At 34.0% G+C, this 15485-nt stretch overlaps 1 protein-coding gene across 3 annotated transcripts in view; it reads left to right on the top strand.

Annotated features, from left to right (window-relative positions):
- STAG1 (STAG1 cohesin complex component) overlaps positions 1 to 15485 on the top strand; it is a 354275-nt gene that overhangs the window by 263847 nt on the left and 74943 nt on the right. For all 3 annotated transcript variants that reach the window (XM_019747971.3, XM_019747962.3, XM_074312886.2), the window contains one exon: positions 3180 to 3297. In XM_019747971.3, the coding sequence (XP_019603530.1) occupies positions 3180 to 3297 (118 nt within the window). The remainder of the gene's footprint in view (positions 1 to 3179; positions 3298 to 15485) is intronic.

The following is a 15485-nucleotide window of genomic DNA, read 5'->3' as shown; positions in this document are numbered from 1 at the left end:
ATCGCCACCAGGAGGTACAAGGAATTTCTGTATTCAAAAGACAAATTGCATACCTATACATTAGAGGGAAAGCCTGCCTAATGATAGAGTCCCTCTTTACACTTTCCTGCACAACCAAGAAGCCAGCACCTTGCAGTCAGACTCAAGAATTCTAGCAGGGTGTCTAGCTGCTAGTATTCTTGAGTCTAGACTAATTAACATATATGAATTGGCAACCAAGAATCACTGAAACTTGGAAAAAGTCAATACCATGAAGAAGAAGCACAAACCCAACATACTAATGAAAAATTTTGATTAAAATCCCCAGGTACAGGAAGAAGATATTATGAAAGAGGGGAAGAGTGTTGTTAGAAATTAAAAAATATGATTTCCAAAATTTAGGTGTGAGGCAGATCATTAAATGGCCTGAATGGACACAGCCAAAGATTGGCTATAGATGAATCAAGGGATTTTTCCAGAAAGTAGTGCAAAAGAAGAAAGAAATGAAAAGTATGAGAGAGAAATTAAAGAAACAGAGTACAGATTAAGCAGTTCTATCATATTATCTCATAGGAAATCTATAAAGAGAACAGAGAGAATGGAAGGGAGGTGCAAAGGGCATGCAGGAAGAATGTTTACTATCCATGTGCAAAATATTACAGGAGGATGTTTTTTAACAAAATGAAAAATTGATACAATAAAAGGAAAACAGTGAAAATAAGAAACATTAGTGAGGAAATAAATCTGAAAAAAACAGAACTGGGCTTTAAAAATGTGGCTGTGAAACTTAAGGTAAATTTCTAACAATTCTTCAAATGTAGGAGTATAATGTTCAAATTAAAGAAAGAAGTAAATAAATGTGCCAAGGTTCTTGGTAATGGAAGAATATGTTAGAAATTAAAATAAAAGGAACCACAGATAAAATAAGAAAATGTCATCAGTAGAGCACAGGGCATCAGGTGCCAGGAATATTTCCAGTATCAGTAATCCAAATGTAAATGGATTAACATGCTATATTAAAAAGCATGTTGTCATTTAGGGTTGAAGAAATGAAGTGTTGTTTACAAAAACACCTTAATCAGAATAACACAGGAGCTTTACAAATAAACACCAGGAATTAAACAAACTGGATAAAGGCTGGATATGATTAACACATTATTGCAAAAAGCTGAGGGGACAGTATCGTGTAATATAAACCAGAACTAAGAACAAAGAGGAGACATTCTAGAAAGTATAATCCAACAAAAATATAATTGTGAAACGTTTTATACCTATTCTACAAACACACTGTAATGTACACAGAGTTAGGCATAAAAGCCAGTTTATTTAGCATAAGTTTTTGTTTTTCATAAAATATACATAATTAAATTTACCGTTTTACGAATTTTTAACTGTTCATATGTATTCAGCCATGTTCGTGGCTATTTAGCCATTACTGCCATCAATTTTCAGAACTTTTTCAAAATCTTCCTAAACTGAAACTCTGTACCCATTAAATAATAACTCCATTTCAGCTTGGGTTTTAATAGCAACAATTTTGAAACGTTTTTCTAGTTTCTGCTGCTAATTTTCATTTTTGACACCAAGTTGTGCACCACTTATGCCTGTAACTGTTGGAATAATGTTATTGATGGTCTGGAATAGTTTCGTAGGATATGTGAATTTGGAGTTTGAAGATGTCTTGCAGCAAACCTTCGTCCATGTTCTTTCCAAGCACAGATTCTAATTGGTGTTTTCTACTCTGGCTTTGGCAAAAATCCTTGAGAGACTGTAGTATGTATATGTGTTTGGGTGCGGTTTTCATGAGGCATTTCAGGAGTCGGAATGTGAGATTTGAAATGCATTAGAAATGAAGTATAGAATTATGAAGGTCAAATGAGACAGCTTTAAGTTGGTCATCAAAATGCACATTGAAATTAAGAATAATGATAGAATTAGAAGTGAGGAAGAAAACCAACTCACATGCCAAATGTGCCAAGATATCAGTAGACAACCAGTAGGTAAGAAAGATCTACATTTTGGGGCCATTACTCATGATGAGAAAACTAAATACAAACACATATAGCTGAAATAAGAGTTACATGGAACAGTACTTACCTTTCTATGTGCTATACACTCTTTTCTCCTTCCATTTTTTGAAACCTTGGTCTCAATGCATTAAATTAGTTTATAAGTTGCAACAAATGAATGGGTTGCAATCTATAGTTTGGAAAACACCTATTTAGAAAGTGGTTTAGCTGAATGTAATGCGCCTCAAAGATGGAAGAACTTTTATACAAGGGTGGAGAAGTTAAATGTAAGTAGCAGAAACAAGAACAGTGCCAACACCTTCTCTACTTACCTACCCTGAAGAGCTTTATTGGAGTAATCTTCGTGTTTTAATGACTAACAAGTGGTAAAGAGTTTGATGAGGAACCTGGTGTTTATCTAGTGTGGGAACATGTCAAGAAAATTGTCAAGAGTAATGAACAACAAAACGTGGGGGTGGGGTGGGATGGGGAATGCGTTGAGTTAAATGGAAATGAAAGCAGAAGAGAGGAGAGATGGAGTAACTTACACTTTGCCCTTGTCCAAGATGACAGGCATGTAAAGTAAGTAGGGCTGGTACCAAAGTTTCAAATGGAATTCTGGGAGAAAGTAATTGATTTCCTTAAAAAAAAAAAAAAAGACAATTACAAAGAGACTATTCAAGAATAGTGAAATATGAACTAGATCCAGTTTATAATTTTTGGAATTCTGTTAATTAGTTATACTCTCACTTTTCTCATCTATAAAGGATGTCATTGGACTAGGAAATCTTTAACCTTATACTGTAAAAAAAATTTTTATCGAGTCTATGTAGTGCATCCCATTATTGACAGTGGACTACAAATATGTATATAATTCTCTAAGTGGCTCTTGGAAACATTGTGACCAAGCCATTTTAATTATGAAGAAGATGGCTTGGGTTTTTGTTGTTGTTTTAGTACAGTTGACATTCATTATTATATTAGTTTCAGGTGTACAGCATAGCAGTTAGACATTTACATAACTTACAAAATGATCCCCCTGATAAGTCTAGTACCTACCTGGCACCATGCATAGTTATTACAGTATATAGTCATTACTATATTCCCTAAGAAAATGATTTATTAACTCAAAGTATTATTAGTAGTTTCTTCATTAAATGTTCTTCACTCACACTTGGTTTGTGATTTTAGTTGCATGAACATGCAGCCTACTTGGTGGACAGTTTGTGGGAGAGCTCTCAAGAACTGTTGAAAGACTGGGAATGTATGACAGAGTTGCTATTAGAAGAACCTGTTCAAGGAGAGGAAGGTACAGTATTTTGACAAGTTGATTTACATATTGTTTGGGGTTCCCATTAATAATAATAATATTCTGTGTAGATCACTTCTTAAAAATGAATATATGCAAGCACTCTGTGTGTCTTTTGCAGAGAACAATTTATTTCCTGTAACAAGAGTATATCAACAGCTTATAACATCTTTGTAGATTAAGACTGCTACCAACCTGCAAAAAGTTTTTTAAACTCTATGTGTATCATGTAATATTCAAAACAGTTTTCATTGTGCTGATTTGACATACATAATGTAAAAAAAAAGTGGATTCAGAATCTTATTACAATATTTATATGTGAACTTGGAAAAGCCTTTGACACAAAAGGATTTACTTAGACCACAACCATCCCCTTTCATTATATATTCTTAAATATTAAAATCAGAAAGTAAAAATAAAGTCATTTTTCAGTGGTACCTTGGTTTACGAATGTTTCCATTGACGAACATTTTAGTTTACGAACGCCGTAAATTTTATAGATCTATGGTATCATTAGATAGTAAAGTTCATGCTACATTTGCAGTTTTAAGGGTTGATTTTAAAGGTTTGGAACGGATTAATCCATTTTACATTACTTTCTATGGGGAAACCTTACCTCGGTTTTCAAATGTTTCAGAACTCGAATGGTCTTCCGGAATGGATTATGTTTAAAAACTGAGGTACTACTGTACCTGGTTATTCAAGAAACATGGAAAAACAATTTATATATGTTAATTTCTGAAGTATGTGTCTTATTCATATTGCATAATAACATGAACAGCAAAGTCGATACTCGTATGTACACTTAATAAAGCATTTTTATTCTAAACACTTATATGAATATTAGCTCCTTAAAACTAGAAATGCTTTTTCTGATATAGGGCCTGTTTTTCACACTAGCCCACAGTAGTGCTTTAAAGAACTACTATTTCATTGACTTCATGCAACAGTCCTGTAATGTAGATGAAATTTGATGGAAATGAGGCTTGTAGTAAACATAGACTTCAAAATCCAAACAAATAGACGCAGATTTTTAACTCTATCCTTTGTAACAACTAAGGGCCTCATTTTTTCTGATCCTTGTCTTCCTTGTCTTTATAACATAGCGATTATTTTCCTTATATACCTATGTTGTGGGAATTAAATGAGATATTATACTATTGATTCCCTATTCTGCTTCCCCTACTGTTCTGTGTTCAGTCCTCTGGGACATAAGGGCAGAATGAGCCATCTCCTGCTGTAGACTACCAAAACAGGTCACCAGGAAGAGTGACCATCCCCCAGTGTTCTTTCAAATAGGGATGCTAACTGGTATTATCTACTCTGTCTTTGACAAAATTAACTTAATCAACTGGTATGCATTGTACCCAGATACATCCCAGTAAACTGGCCCAAATTGCCTTTCTCAAACTAAAAATATTTGCCTCATAATCTTATTCTTTATCTGTAACACAAATCCTCCCAAACTTTTTCTAGATTTTCTTTCAAGGTGGACGTTATTATATTTGGCTCCACCTCTGATTATTATTTATTTTATTTGCCTGGTTTTTCTTTTTTCTCCATACCTCTGGTAAGAAGATGGTCCTATTATTACTAAGTTGATAGGGCCTTCTGCTCACAAGGTCAGAATCTCTTAATGTACTCCCGATTCCTTTCACTTTTGTGATCACAGAAATAGAATATACATTCTATATTTTCTCTTTTTTATTTTACTTATATGTTCCTGCTAAGTTCACAGACACATGCATTCTATTCCCAACTAATCTATTTTCTGTAATAAAATCAATTCCCCTTCTAATCACTGCTGCCCAATTAACACTTGAACTAACTGCCACGCATAGAGTTTACCAATATGTTTCATCCATTTTCCTTCCCTTGCTTGTGGCCATAGAATCAGCACATTATCAGTGGGTTAGAACTTCTCGTTTATTATGATTCCCAGCCATTTTTCTTTTTATCACCCTATGCACTATGAGGTTATTTCCATGCAGAAGGTAGGCAGGGGATATAAGTTAAGGGAAGAAGACCCAAGGTGGTATGCTTTGGTATTGTTAATGTTTTACTCTTATTTAAATAAGGTGTAAGTCAGTAAATAGTAATTACTAAGTCTTGTTAGTCGTCCAGGTGTTCTAGATGGATTTACCTCATTGAAATAACTGTGTACTATTAGGAGTTTCATTGTGGTTTAAATTTAGTTGACATTGGATTTAATTTCCAGTCAAGAGGTTAATTTGGGTTGGTTTGTCTTGGATTTATTAGTTTGATTTTAGCTAAAGAGTTATAAAATGGGGGGAAAAATTTTGAGTGAGCCACGGTTTTAGGGTATGACGGAATCTGGGAAGGCAAGGCTGAGGAAATTATGCATAACAAATGAAGAACCAATCTACATCAAGACACAGCCTTTTTCATGTGTTTGTCCAAAGGTGTGCTGTGCCACATCTAAGCTCTGGCATGAAATGGCATCCAAATCAATTTTCTGTGCTAGTATTTTGCTATATTTTAGAATTAAAAATGCTTACCAGAAGGTAAGGGGGAGGAGGGTGATAGATGAGGGTAAAGGGGATCAAATATATGGTGATGGAAGGAGAACTGACTCTGGGTGATGAACACACAAGGGGATTTATAGATGATGTAATACAGAATTGTACACCTGAAATCTATGTAACTTTACTAACAATTGTCACCCCAATAAACTTTAATTTTATAAAAATGCTACTAGTAACTTATTTTAAGACTAATCAGAAGTTAAGTTATATTTTAGGTTGGTAGATTGTGATAGTTGTTCCAGTGGATGCAAGTCTAGTTAGCAGTTGGAGATATAGGACTGTTATTTGGGAAAACAGACACATTGTCAAAGACTACCAATAGCAGTTTAAATCACCGGATCTCAGCTTCTTCACACATACACACACACACACACACACAGATTTAAAAATACCTTTAACTAGATAATCTTCTGCGGTCATTTCTAATGCTGAAATTCTGTGATCCATATGATAGGTGAAGTAAATGTGGATAAATAGAATTCTTCAAAGCAGGCATTCATTAACTTATTTATAATTTAAAAATATTTATTGACCACCTTCTATGTGCTAACTAGTCTACTAAGTACTGAGGTCAGTTCACTGTCCATAAGGAATTTACATTTTAATGGGAAAGGCAGACCAAAACCAGGTAAACAGTCAATAATTTCAAGAGTTTATAAGTGGGTGGTGATACTAATAAAGAGTGGTCCATCTTTAGATTGAATCCTGAAAAGAAGATCTCCTGAGGAGGCCACCTGTGAACCAACAATCTAAAGGATGAGGGGGCTTGCAGTGGGAAGTGTCAAAAAGGAGCCATCTAGATACAGAAAATAGCAATTGCAGAGTATCTGCAACATGATGATATTGTTATGTTCCAGGAGCTTCAGTAGCTAGAGTATAGTGAGCCAGTGGCACAAGATGAGAAAGAGGCAGAGGCCAGATGATGTAGAATCTTTGAGTTCATAAGCGGGTTTCTTTAGTTCATTCTAAGTGTAATAGGGAGCCATTAAAGGATTTTAAACAGGACAGTGATGTGATCCAATTTCCATTTTAAGAAAAATGCTTTTTGTTAACATGGTTTGGAATAAGCAGAAGATCATTTAGGTAACTGGTGCAGTGTTCTCTCTGGGAAATGATAATAAAAATATAAGAGAGAAAGGAAAGAGCCCAGAGCTGAGTTTTAAAGATTGTGGATAGGGGACAAAAACAGAAAGAGTGAGAGAGATAACAGCCCTAGCCAGCTTTAAAAAGGATAACAGATAATTGTACTCTGTTGGAGCCCAGTAAAGAGGGTATTCAAGAGAGCTATGATTAATGTTAGCATCACATTGCACAGGAGAGAAAGGACTAGATGATTTAGATCATTGGTGACTTTTAAATATTTCTTTTCCTTTTTTTCTTTTTTCAATTTATTGGGGTGACAATGGTTAGTAAAATTACATAGGTTTCAAGTGTACATTTCTATAAATCGGAATTTGAAATGCAATTTAGCAAGATCTCCAGATGATTCATTATATGTTAAAGTTCAAGAAACACTACATAGATATGCAGGTTCATCCAGTTACTTGGGCTTCCATATCATTCCAGAATGTTTCTGTAAATTCTGTTAGACTCTAGGTCTTCATATGTCTGGTGTACCCTAACCCAGGAAGGTATAGGAAATGGCCATGAAACAGGCCTGTGGCTGATTTTATACGTAGAAATGCCAGGAAATATTTGGCAATACGAATAGTAACAGTTCCTAAACTAGTGAATCTCAAAACTGGCTTCACATTAAAAATCACTTGGGGAATTGAAAAAAAAAAATTACTCATGAAAGACCTCTACCCTGAAATAATTAAATCAGGATTACTAGAGATGAGGCAAGGTTATTGGGAATTTTACAGTTATTTCCAAGAAGCTTCTAATTTTCAGCAAAGGTGAAATCTACCACATTGTAGAAAGGGTAGCAGGTCTTTAATTGAATTAAATTGAAATCTACCATATTATAGAAATTTTAGCATGGATTTTAATTGAATTAAACTAGTCTGGGCCAGTGATTTTCAAATCTTTCTGGAAGATTGTTACAGAGGGTGCCAAAAAAATGTATACACATTTTAAGAAAGAAAAAATAAAACTAATTGTAATACTCAATATATACCAATAACAAAAGATGAATCCAAGTCACATTTGACTTCTGCAATTACAAGAGGTGCTCAGAGTGGTTACCATCAGTGTCCAGACACTTCTGATTACAGCGAACTACTGCTTGAGCATAGATAACACTTAAAATGTGTATACATTTTTTTTGGCACCCTCCGTAAATAAAGATCCAGGACTCAAACAAATCCAGTATAGAGGTGCCACTCTTACCTTTAACAAGCACAAACATTTTGAGAACCTATCATCATAACCTTTGTTCTGAATAGGAAAAGTAAATTTTTCTGGATGGAACAACTTACTTCTCTGTTACATGGGTATAACCAAAGTTGGAATTTAATTGCAAGCAGGTGGAGTGGTCTGGATAGGATTTAATTAAATTATATTAACCTATGATTAAGTAATTAAAAAAAATTCTTCCTTTCGAATCTATATACCTTTTCTTTTTTTTCTTGCCTCATTGCACTGTCGAGGACTTCCTTACAATATTGACTAGGAATAATGAGTGAGGACATCCTTGGTTTGCTGAGATAAACATTTCTTTTCAGTGGTAATGAGAGAAGTCAGAGTTCAAGGTGATAAGAATAAAATCAATAATAAGGAAATGGAGATGATGTGCAAAGAGTTTGGGAGACTTAACAAAGTTGTATAGTTATCTGATAATTCATAGTGTGAACAGCTACCGATTTGTTTCAGTGATTGTATTTGGCTCTTGTCTATGGTTTAAGACTTGTTTTGCTTTCAATTTTATTTTGGTTTTGCTGTCCTGTTCCATAAAGGATTTCAATTAAATTTCAGTTCTTCTGTGTTTACCTTGTCTAAATGGATGGTTTCAAATTATAATGTAAATGACAAAATTGACGTCATTGGACACTGTGTAAAGTTGGGTTATTTTTCTACACTAATGTGAATTTTAGTGTATAGTAGGGGAATGTTTCCATACTTGCGATAACTTGTTCTCTCTCCTCGCTTTCCGTAGAACTAGATTTTCTTCCTAAATAAAAGTAAATGCATTTGGTTCATAGACAACGTTGTCATTCCTTTATCCCTATTCAAATGTGGAAAATTATGAAATCCTAGAATTATAAAAACAGAAACTTAGTTGTTTTATTGAGTAGAAAGCGTTTTCATATTAGGCATTGGATCATGGCGTATAAATGGAAAGGCTGAAGCTATTTTATGTGATTTTCCTAGGACAAACTAAAGTTGATGTATTTTTCCTAAGACAAAATATTAAAACAAAAACTTATTGAATTAGGAGATACACATATATTCCTGTACAGGATAATTTTGGTACAGAATAAAGGACAAGATGTTATATCTTTGTTTGCCTTTTCATTGCTATTGCCCAAATTTGTTTGAAAATAATCAGTGTAAACTTATAAAATTCAAAATATTAACTTCTTTTCTTTTAAATGATTCCTAGTTCTATCTCTACAATCTCCACATCTGTTGGTCTTAACGTAAATAAGTATACAGAGAAAAGGAGAAAGAGGGAAGGGGAGAGAGAGAAAGATAGAATTAAGCTATTGAAATTTGTCTCGATGTCTATCTTTAAAAATACATGGAATTGAATTCAACAAGGAAAGTACAGAACCAATGTGAAGAAAACAATAATGTTTTGTTAAATGATACAAAATAAGATCTCAAAAATGAAGAGGGTTATATCATGTTCTAGCTGAAAAGATTATATAAATGTCAGTTCTTCTCAATACAATCTATAATTTAAAAAAAAAAAAAAAAACTACTCTGAATTCCAGTGGATTTGAGAGAGTTCTGCCAGGTGAGTTGAGAGAAGGAACTAAGCAAAATAACTAAATTTAACATCGAATTTTAAGCTTATGTAAAAAAGGCAGTGTAGTATAGTGCTTTAAAGAGCACAGACCCAGGGATCAAACTACTTGGGTTTATTTCTTGACTCTACTACTATGAGTGCTTTGCAAAGTTATTTAACCTCTCTGCATGGTTTATTTTCCCCATCTATAGAGTGTGAGGATATTTTTATATTTTGAGGATAAAACAAGTTAATACATAGAAATCATTTATAACAGTGCCTTGTACATATAAAATGCTTAATAAGTAATTTGCTATTAGCATTATACAAATTAGAACAATTTAGAAAAAGGACTACATAAGGCAATCTTGTTCCACTAAATATTTGAATTAGTTGAAAAAAGTTACTTATAAAGGTATATTATAACATATAAAGCTGCTGTAATCAAAACAATCAAAACAGTATGGAATTGTAATAGAAATAGAGAAATAGATTAGTAAAACGAAATAAGAATCCAGAAGTAGATCTAAATATATACGAGAGCCTAAAACATGTTAAACAATATTTATTTAACAATGGTGGAGGCATAATTGGCTCTTCATTTGGATAAACAGGCCCATATTTCATACTATCGGCAAAAATAAATTCCAGACATTAAAAATGTAGAAGCAAGCAAGAGACAGAGAGAGGAGAGAGGGAGAGAGAAGACAATGAAGAAATTATATTTCTATACTCTCTAGGACAAGGAACCAAACATTCTCATCATTGTAGTTGGAAGAATAAATTGCAATAAATAACCTTTGTTGGTATCAAGATTTTAACCTTTGATCCGTTATTCGTTCTTTTGGCAATTTAATCTATAGAATTAAAAATATCAGTTACATAAATATGTACATTGATGTTTATTACTGCATTGTTTATAGTGACAAAAATTTGGAAACAATTTGAGTGAACATTAGTAGGAGGTTGACTAAATTGTGGAACACAAATCATGTAATAATTTTTTTAAATTAAAGTTTATTGGGGTGACAATCGTTATAAAGTTACATAGATTTTAGGTGTACAATTCTGTAATACATCATCTATTTCTCACATTATGTATTCACCACCCAGAGTCAGTTCTCTTTCCATCACCATATATTTGCCGTCATCTACCACCCCCCTCTTACCCTCTAGTAACCACTAAACTATTGTCTGTGTCTATGAGTTTTTGTTTCTTCATTTGTTTGTCTTGTTCTTTTGTTGTTTTCAGTTTTATATATCACATATCAGTGAAATCATATGGTGCTCTACTTTTTCTGTCTGACTTATTTCGCTTAGCATTATAATCTCCATCCATGTTGTCACATTAGATCCATCCATGTTGTCACAAATGGTACTATTTCATCTTTTTTATGGCCAAATAATATTCCATTGTGTATATGTACCACAACTTCTTTTCTGTTCATTTATTGAAGGACACTTTGGTTGTTTCAATGTCTTGGCCACCGTAAATAAAGCTGCAGTGAACATTGGAGCACACATGTCTTTGTGGATAAATGTTTTAAGATTTTTTGGGGTAGATACCTGGGAGAAGGATTGCTGAGTTACATGGTAATTCTACTCTTAATTTTTTGAGGAATCTCTGCACTGCCTTCCATAGTGGCTGCGCCAATCAGCATTTCCACCAACAGTGTATGAGGGATCCTTTTTGCTCCACAGCCTCTCCAACACTTGTTACTATTTGTCTTGTTGATGATAGCCATTCTAACTGGTGTGAGATGATATTTCATTGTGATTTTTATTTGTATTTCTCTGATGATTAATTATGTTCAGCATTTTTTCATACGTCTATTTGCCATTTATGTCCTATTTGGAGAAATGTCTCTTCAGGTCCTCTGGCCATTTTTCAGTTGGGTTGTTTTGTTTTTTGTTGTTGTTGAGTTGTATGAGTTCCTTATATATTTTGGATATTAGCCCCTTATCAGAGGCATAGTTTGCAAAAATCTTCTCCCATTCGGTTGGTTACCTCTTTATTTTTTCGATGGTTTCTTTTGCTGTGCAGAAGCTTTTTAGTTTGATATAGTCCCATTCATTTATTTCAGCTTTAACTTCCCTTGCCTTTGGAGTCAAATTCATAAAATGCTCTTTGAACCCAAGGTCCATAAATTTAGTACCTATGTTTTCTTCCATGCAGTTTATTGTTTCAAGTCTTATGTTTAGGCCTTTCATCCATTTTGATTTAATTTTGGTACATGGTGACAGATAGCAGTCTAGTTTCATTCTTTTGCATGTGGTCTTCCAATTCTTCCAGCACCATTTATTAAAGAAGCTGTCTTTTCTCTCTTGTATGTTTTTGGCTTCTTCGTCAAAAATTGTCTGTCCATATTTATGTAAGTTTATTTCTGGGTTCTCAATTCTATTCCATTGGTCTGTGTGTCTGCTTTTCTGCCAATACCATACTGTTTTGATTATTGTTGCCCTGTAGTACAAGCTAAAGTCAGGGAGTGTGATACCTCCCTGTTCTTTTTTCTTAGGATTGCTTTGGCTGTTTGGGGTCTTTTGTGGTTGCATACAAATGTGATGATTTTTGGTTCTATTTCTTTAAAAAATGCCATTGGGATTTTGATGGGGATTGCATTAAATCTGTGTATTTCCTTGCATAATATGGCCATTTTAACTTGGTTGATTCTTCCAGTTCATGAACATGGAATGTCTTTCCATTTCTTTGTGTCGTCTTCAATTTCTTTTAAAAATGTCTTATAGTTTCAGCATATAGGTCTTTCACATCCTTGGTTAAGTTTATTCCTAGGTATTTTATGCTTTTTGCTGCAATTGCAAAAGGAACTTTTTAAAATTTCTTTTTCTGAGATTTCATTGTTAGTGTGCAGGAATGCAATGGACTTTTAGTACGTTGATTTTGTAGCTGGCAACTTTACTGTATTTGTTTATTGTTTCCAATAGATTTTTGGTGGAGTCTTTAGGGTTTTCTATATATAGCAACATGTAATCTGCAAAGAGTGACAATTTAACTTCTTCATTCCCAATTTGGATGCCTTTTATTTATTTCTCTTGCCTGATTGCTCTGGAGAGGACTTCCAATACTATGCTGAAAAGCAGAGGTGATAGGGGACAGCCCTGTCGTGTTCCTGAACATAGAGCAAAGGGCTTCAGTTTTTTACCATTAATTATATTAGCTGAGGGTTTGTTACCTATGGCCTTTAGTCATGTTAAGGTATTTTCCTTCTATACCTATTTTATTAAGTGTTTTAATCATAAATGGATGTTGTGTCTTGTCAAATGCTTTTTGTTCATCTGCCGTGTTTCACCGAAAATAAGACCTAGCCGGACAATCAGCTCTAATGTGTCTTTCGGAGCAAAGATAATATAAGATCTGGTACTTTATTATATAAAACCCAGTCTTACAGTAAAATAAGACCGGGTCTTATATTAATTTTTGCTCCAAAAGACGCATTAAGAGCTGATTGTCCCACTGGGTCTTATTTTCAGGGAAACATTGTATTGATATAATTATATGATTTTTGACCTTTATTTTGTTTACGTGGTGTATCACATTAATGGATTTGCGGATGTTGAACCATCCTTGTGCCCCTGGGATGAACCCCACTTGGTCGTGAAGTATAATCTTTTTAATGCATTGTTGCATTCGATTTGCTCGAGTTTTGTTTAGGATTTTTGCATCTGTATTCATCAGAGATATTGGTCTGTAATTTTTTTGTGTGTGTGATCCTTATCAGGTTTTGGTATCAGGGTCGTATTGGCCTCATAAAATGAGTGAGGGAGTATTGTCTCTACTTCACTTTTTTTGAAAGTTTGAGTAGGACAGGTATTAGATCCTCTTTGAAGGTTTGGTAGAATTCACTAGTGAAGCCATCTCGTCCCGGACTTTTGCTTTTGAAAAGAAAGGTTTCAGATGACTGATTCTATTTCCTTACTTGTGATCGGTGTATGTAGATTTTCCAATTCTTTGTTATTCAGCCTAGGAAGGCTATATGTTTCTTAGAACTTGTCTATTTCTTCTGGCTTATTGAATTTGGTGCCATATTGTCCTTCATAGTATTCTTGGATGATCCTTTGTATATTGTGGCATCCATGATAACTTCCCGTCTTTCATTTCTGATTTTGTTTATTTGTATCTTTTCTCTTTCTATCTTAGTGAGTCTAACCAAGGATTTGTCAATTTTATTAATCTTTTCAAAGAACCAGCTCTTTGTTACATTAATTTTTCCATTGTCTTTTTGTTCTCTATTTCTTTTAGTTCTGCTCTGATTTTTATTATTTCCTTCCCTCTGCTGACTTTGGGTTTCATTTGTTCTTTTTCAGTTCTTTAAGGTGAAACATGAGAATCTATCTGCTATTTTTCTTATTTCTTGAGACAGACCTGTAACGATATAAATTTCTCTCTTAAAACTGCTTTTGCTATGTCCCAGAAATTTTGGTAGGATGTAGTTTCATTGTCATTTGTTTCTATGTATCTTTTGATCTCTCCTGTTTAATCTCCACATATTTGTGATTTTTCCTGCTTTCTTTTTGCAGTTGATATCCAATTTCAAGGCCTTGTGATCTGAGAATATGCTTGGTATGATTTCAGTGTTAAATTTGTTGAGGCTAGTTTTATGTCTCACTATATGGTCTATCCTTGAGAATGTTCCATGTACATAAAAAAGAATGTATAGTCTCATGTTCTAGGATGAAGTGTCTGTAAATGTCAATTATGTCCATTTCATCTAATGTGTCATTTAGAGCTGATATTTCCTTATTTATTTTCTGCTTGGATGATCTATCCATAGCTGTCAATGATGTATTTTGGTTTCCTACTATAATTGTGTTTTGGTCAATTTCTCCCTTTAGTTCTGTTAGTACTTGCTTGGTATATTTTGGTGCTCCCTGATTGGGGGCATAAATATTGATGACTGTTATGTCTTGTTGTTGTATAGTCCTCTTTATCATTATGAAATGTCCATCTTTGTCTCTTGTTACTTTTTTTGTCCTGGAGTCTGTTTCATCTGATATCAGTATGGCTACACCTGATTTTCTCTGGATGCCATTTGCTTGGCGTGTCAATTTCCACCCTTTCACTTTGAGTCTATATTTGTCCTTGTAGCTGAGATGTGTCTCTTGGAGGCAGTGTATGGTTGGGTTTAGTTTTTTGATCCATTCTGCTACTCTGTGCCTTTTTATTTGTGAGTTCAGTCCATTTACTTTTAGGGCGATTATTGATGTATGAGGATTTCAGAGGATTTCATACCATTCTATTTTTGGTTTTCTGGTAGGACTGTGTTTTCTTTGCCTTTTTGTTGCTGTCAGTTATTTCAGTGTTGCTGTCTATAATTTTTCCCTCTGTTTCTTCTTTTACTATGTTACATATTTCAGTTCTGGGTTTTTTTTAAGTCGTTACCCATTAAGTTTATGTAAAAGAAAGTTTCATATTTAGAGTATTCCATTTTCTTTAGCATGCTTACTTTCTCCATTTCCTTGTGCTGCTTCAGACCTTTTCTCTCCCCCCTTTTATGTTTTTGTTGTCACAAATTATCCCTATTTATGCTGGTCGGATAGCCTCCTTCAGTATTTCCTGTAGGGCACGTCATGTGTTAGAAAATTCCTCAGTTTCTGTATGTCTGGAAAGGTCTTTATTCCTCCTTCATATCTAAAGGATATCTTTGCTGGATATATTATTCTTGGCTCATAATTTCTCTCTTTCAATAGTTTGAATATTTGAGTCTACTCCCTTCTGGCTTGTAGAGTTTCTG

The sequence above is a fragment of the Rhinolophus sinicus genome, chromosome 5 (assembly GCF_057876585.1).
Source record: "Rhinolophus sinicus isolate RSI-liver-muscle chromosome 5, RSI-T2T, whole genome shotgun sequence".
Lineage (NCBI taxonomy): Eukaryota > Metazoa > Chordata > Mammalia > Chiroptera > Rhinolophidae > Rhinolophus > Rhinolophus sinicus.
Note: the sequence above shows the minus strand (reverse complement) of the source record. Positions and strands in the feature narration are given on the sequence as shown.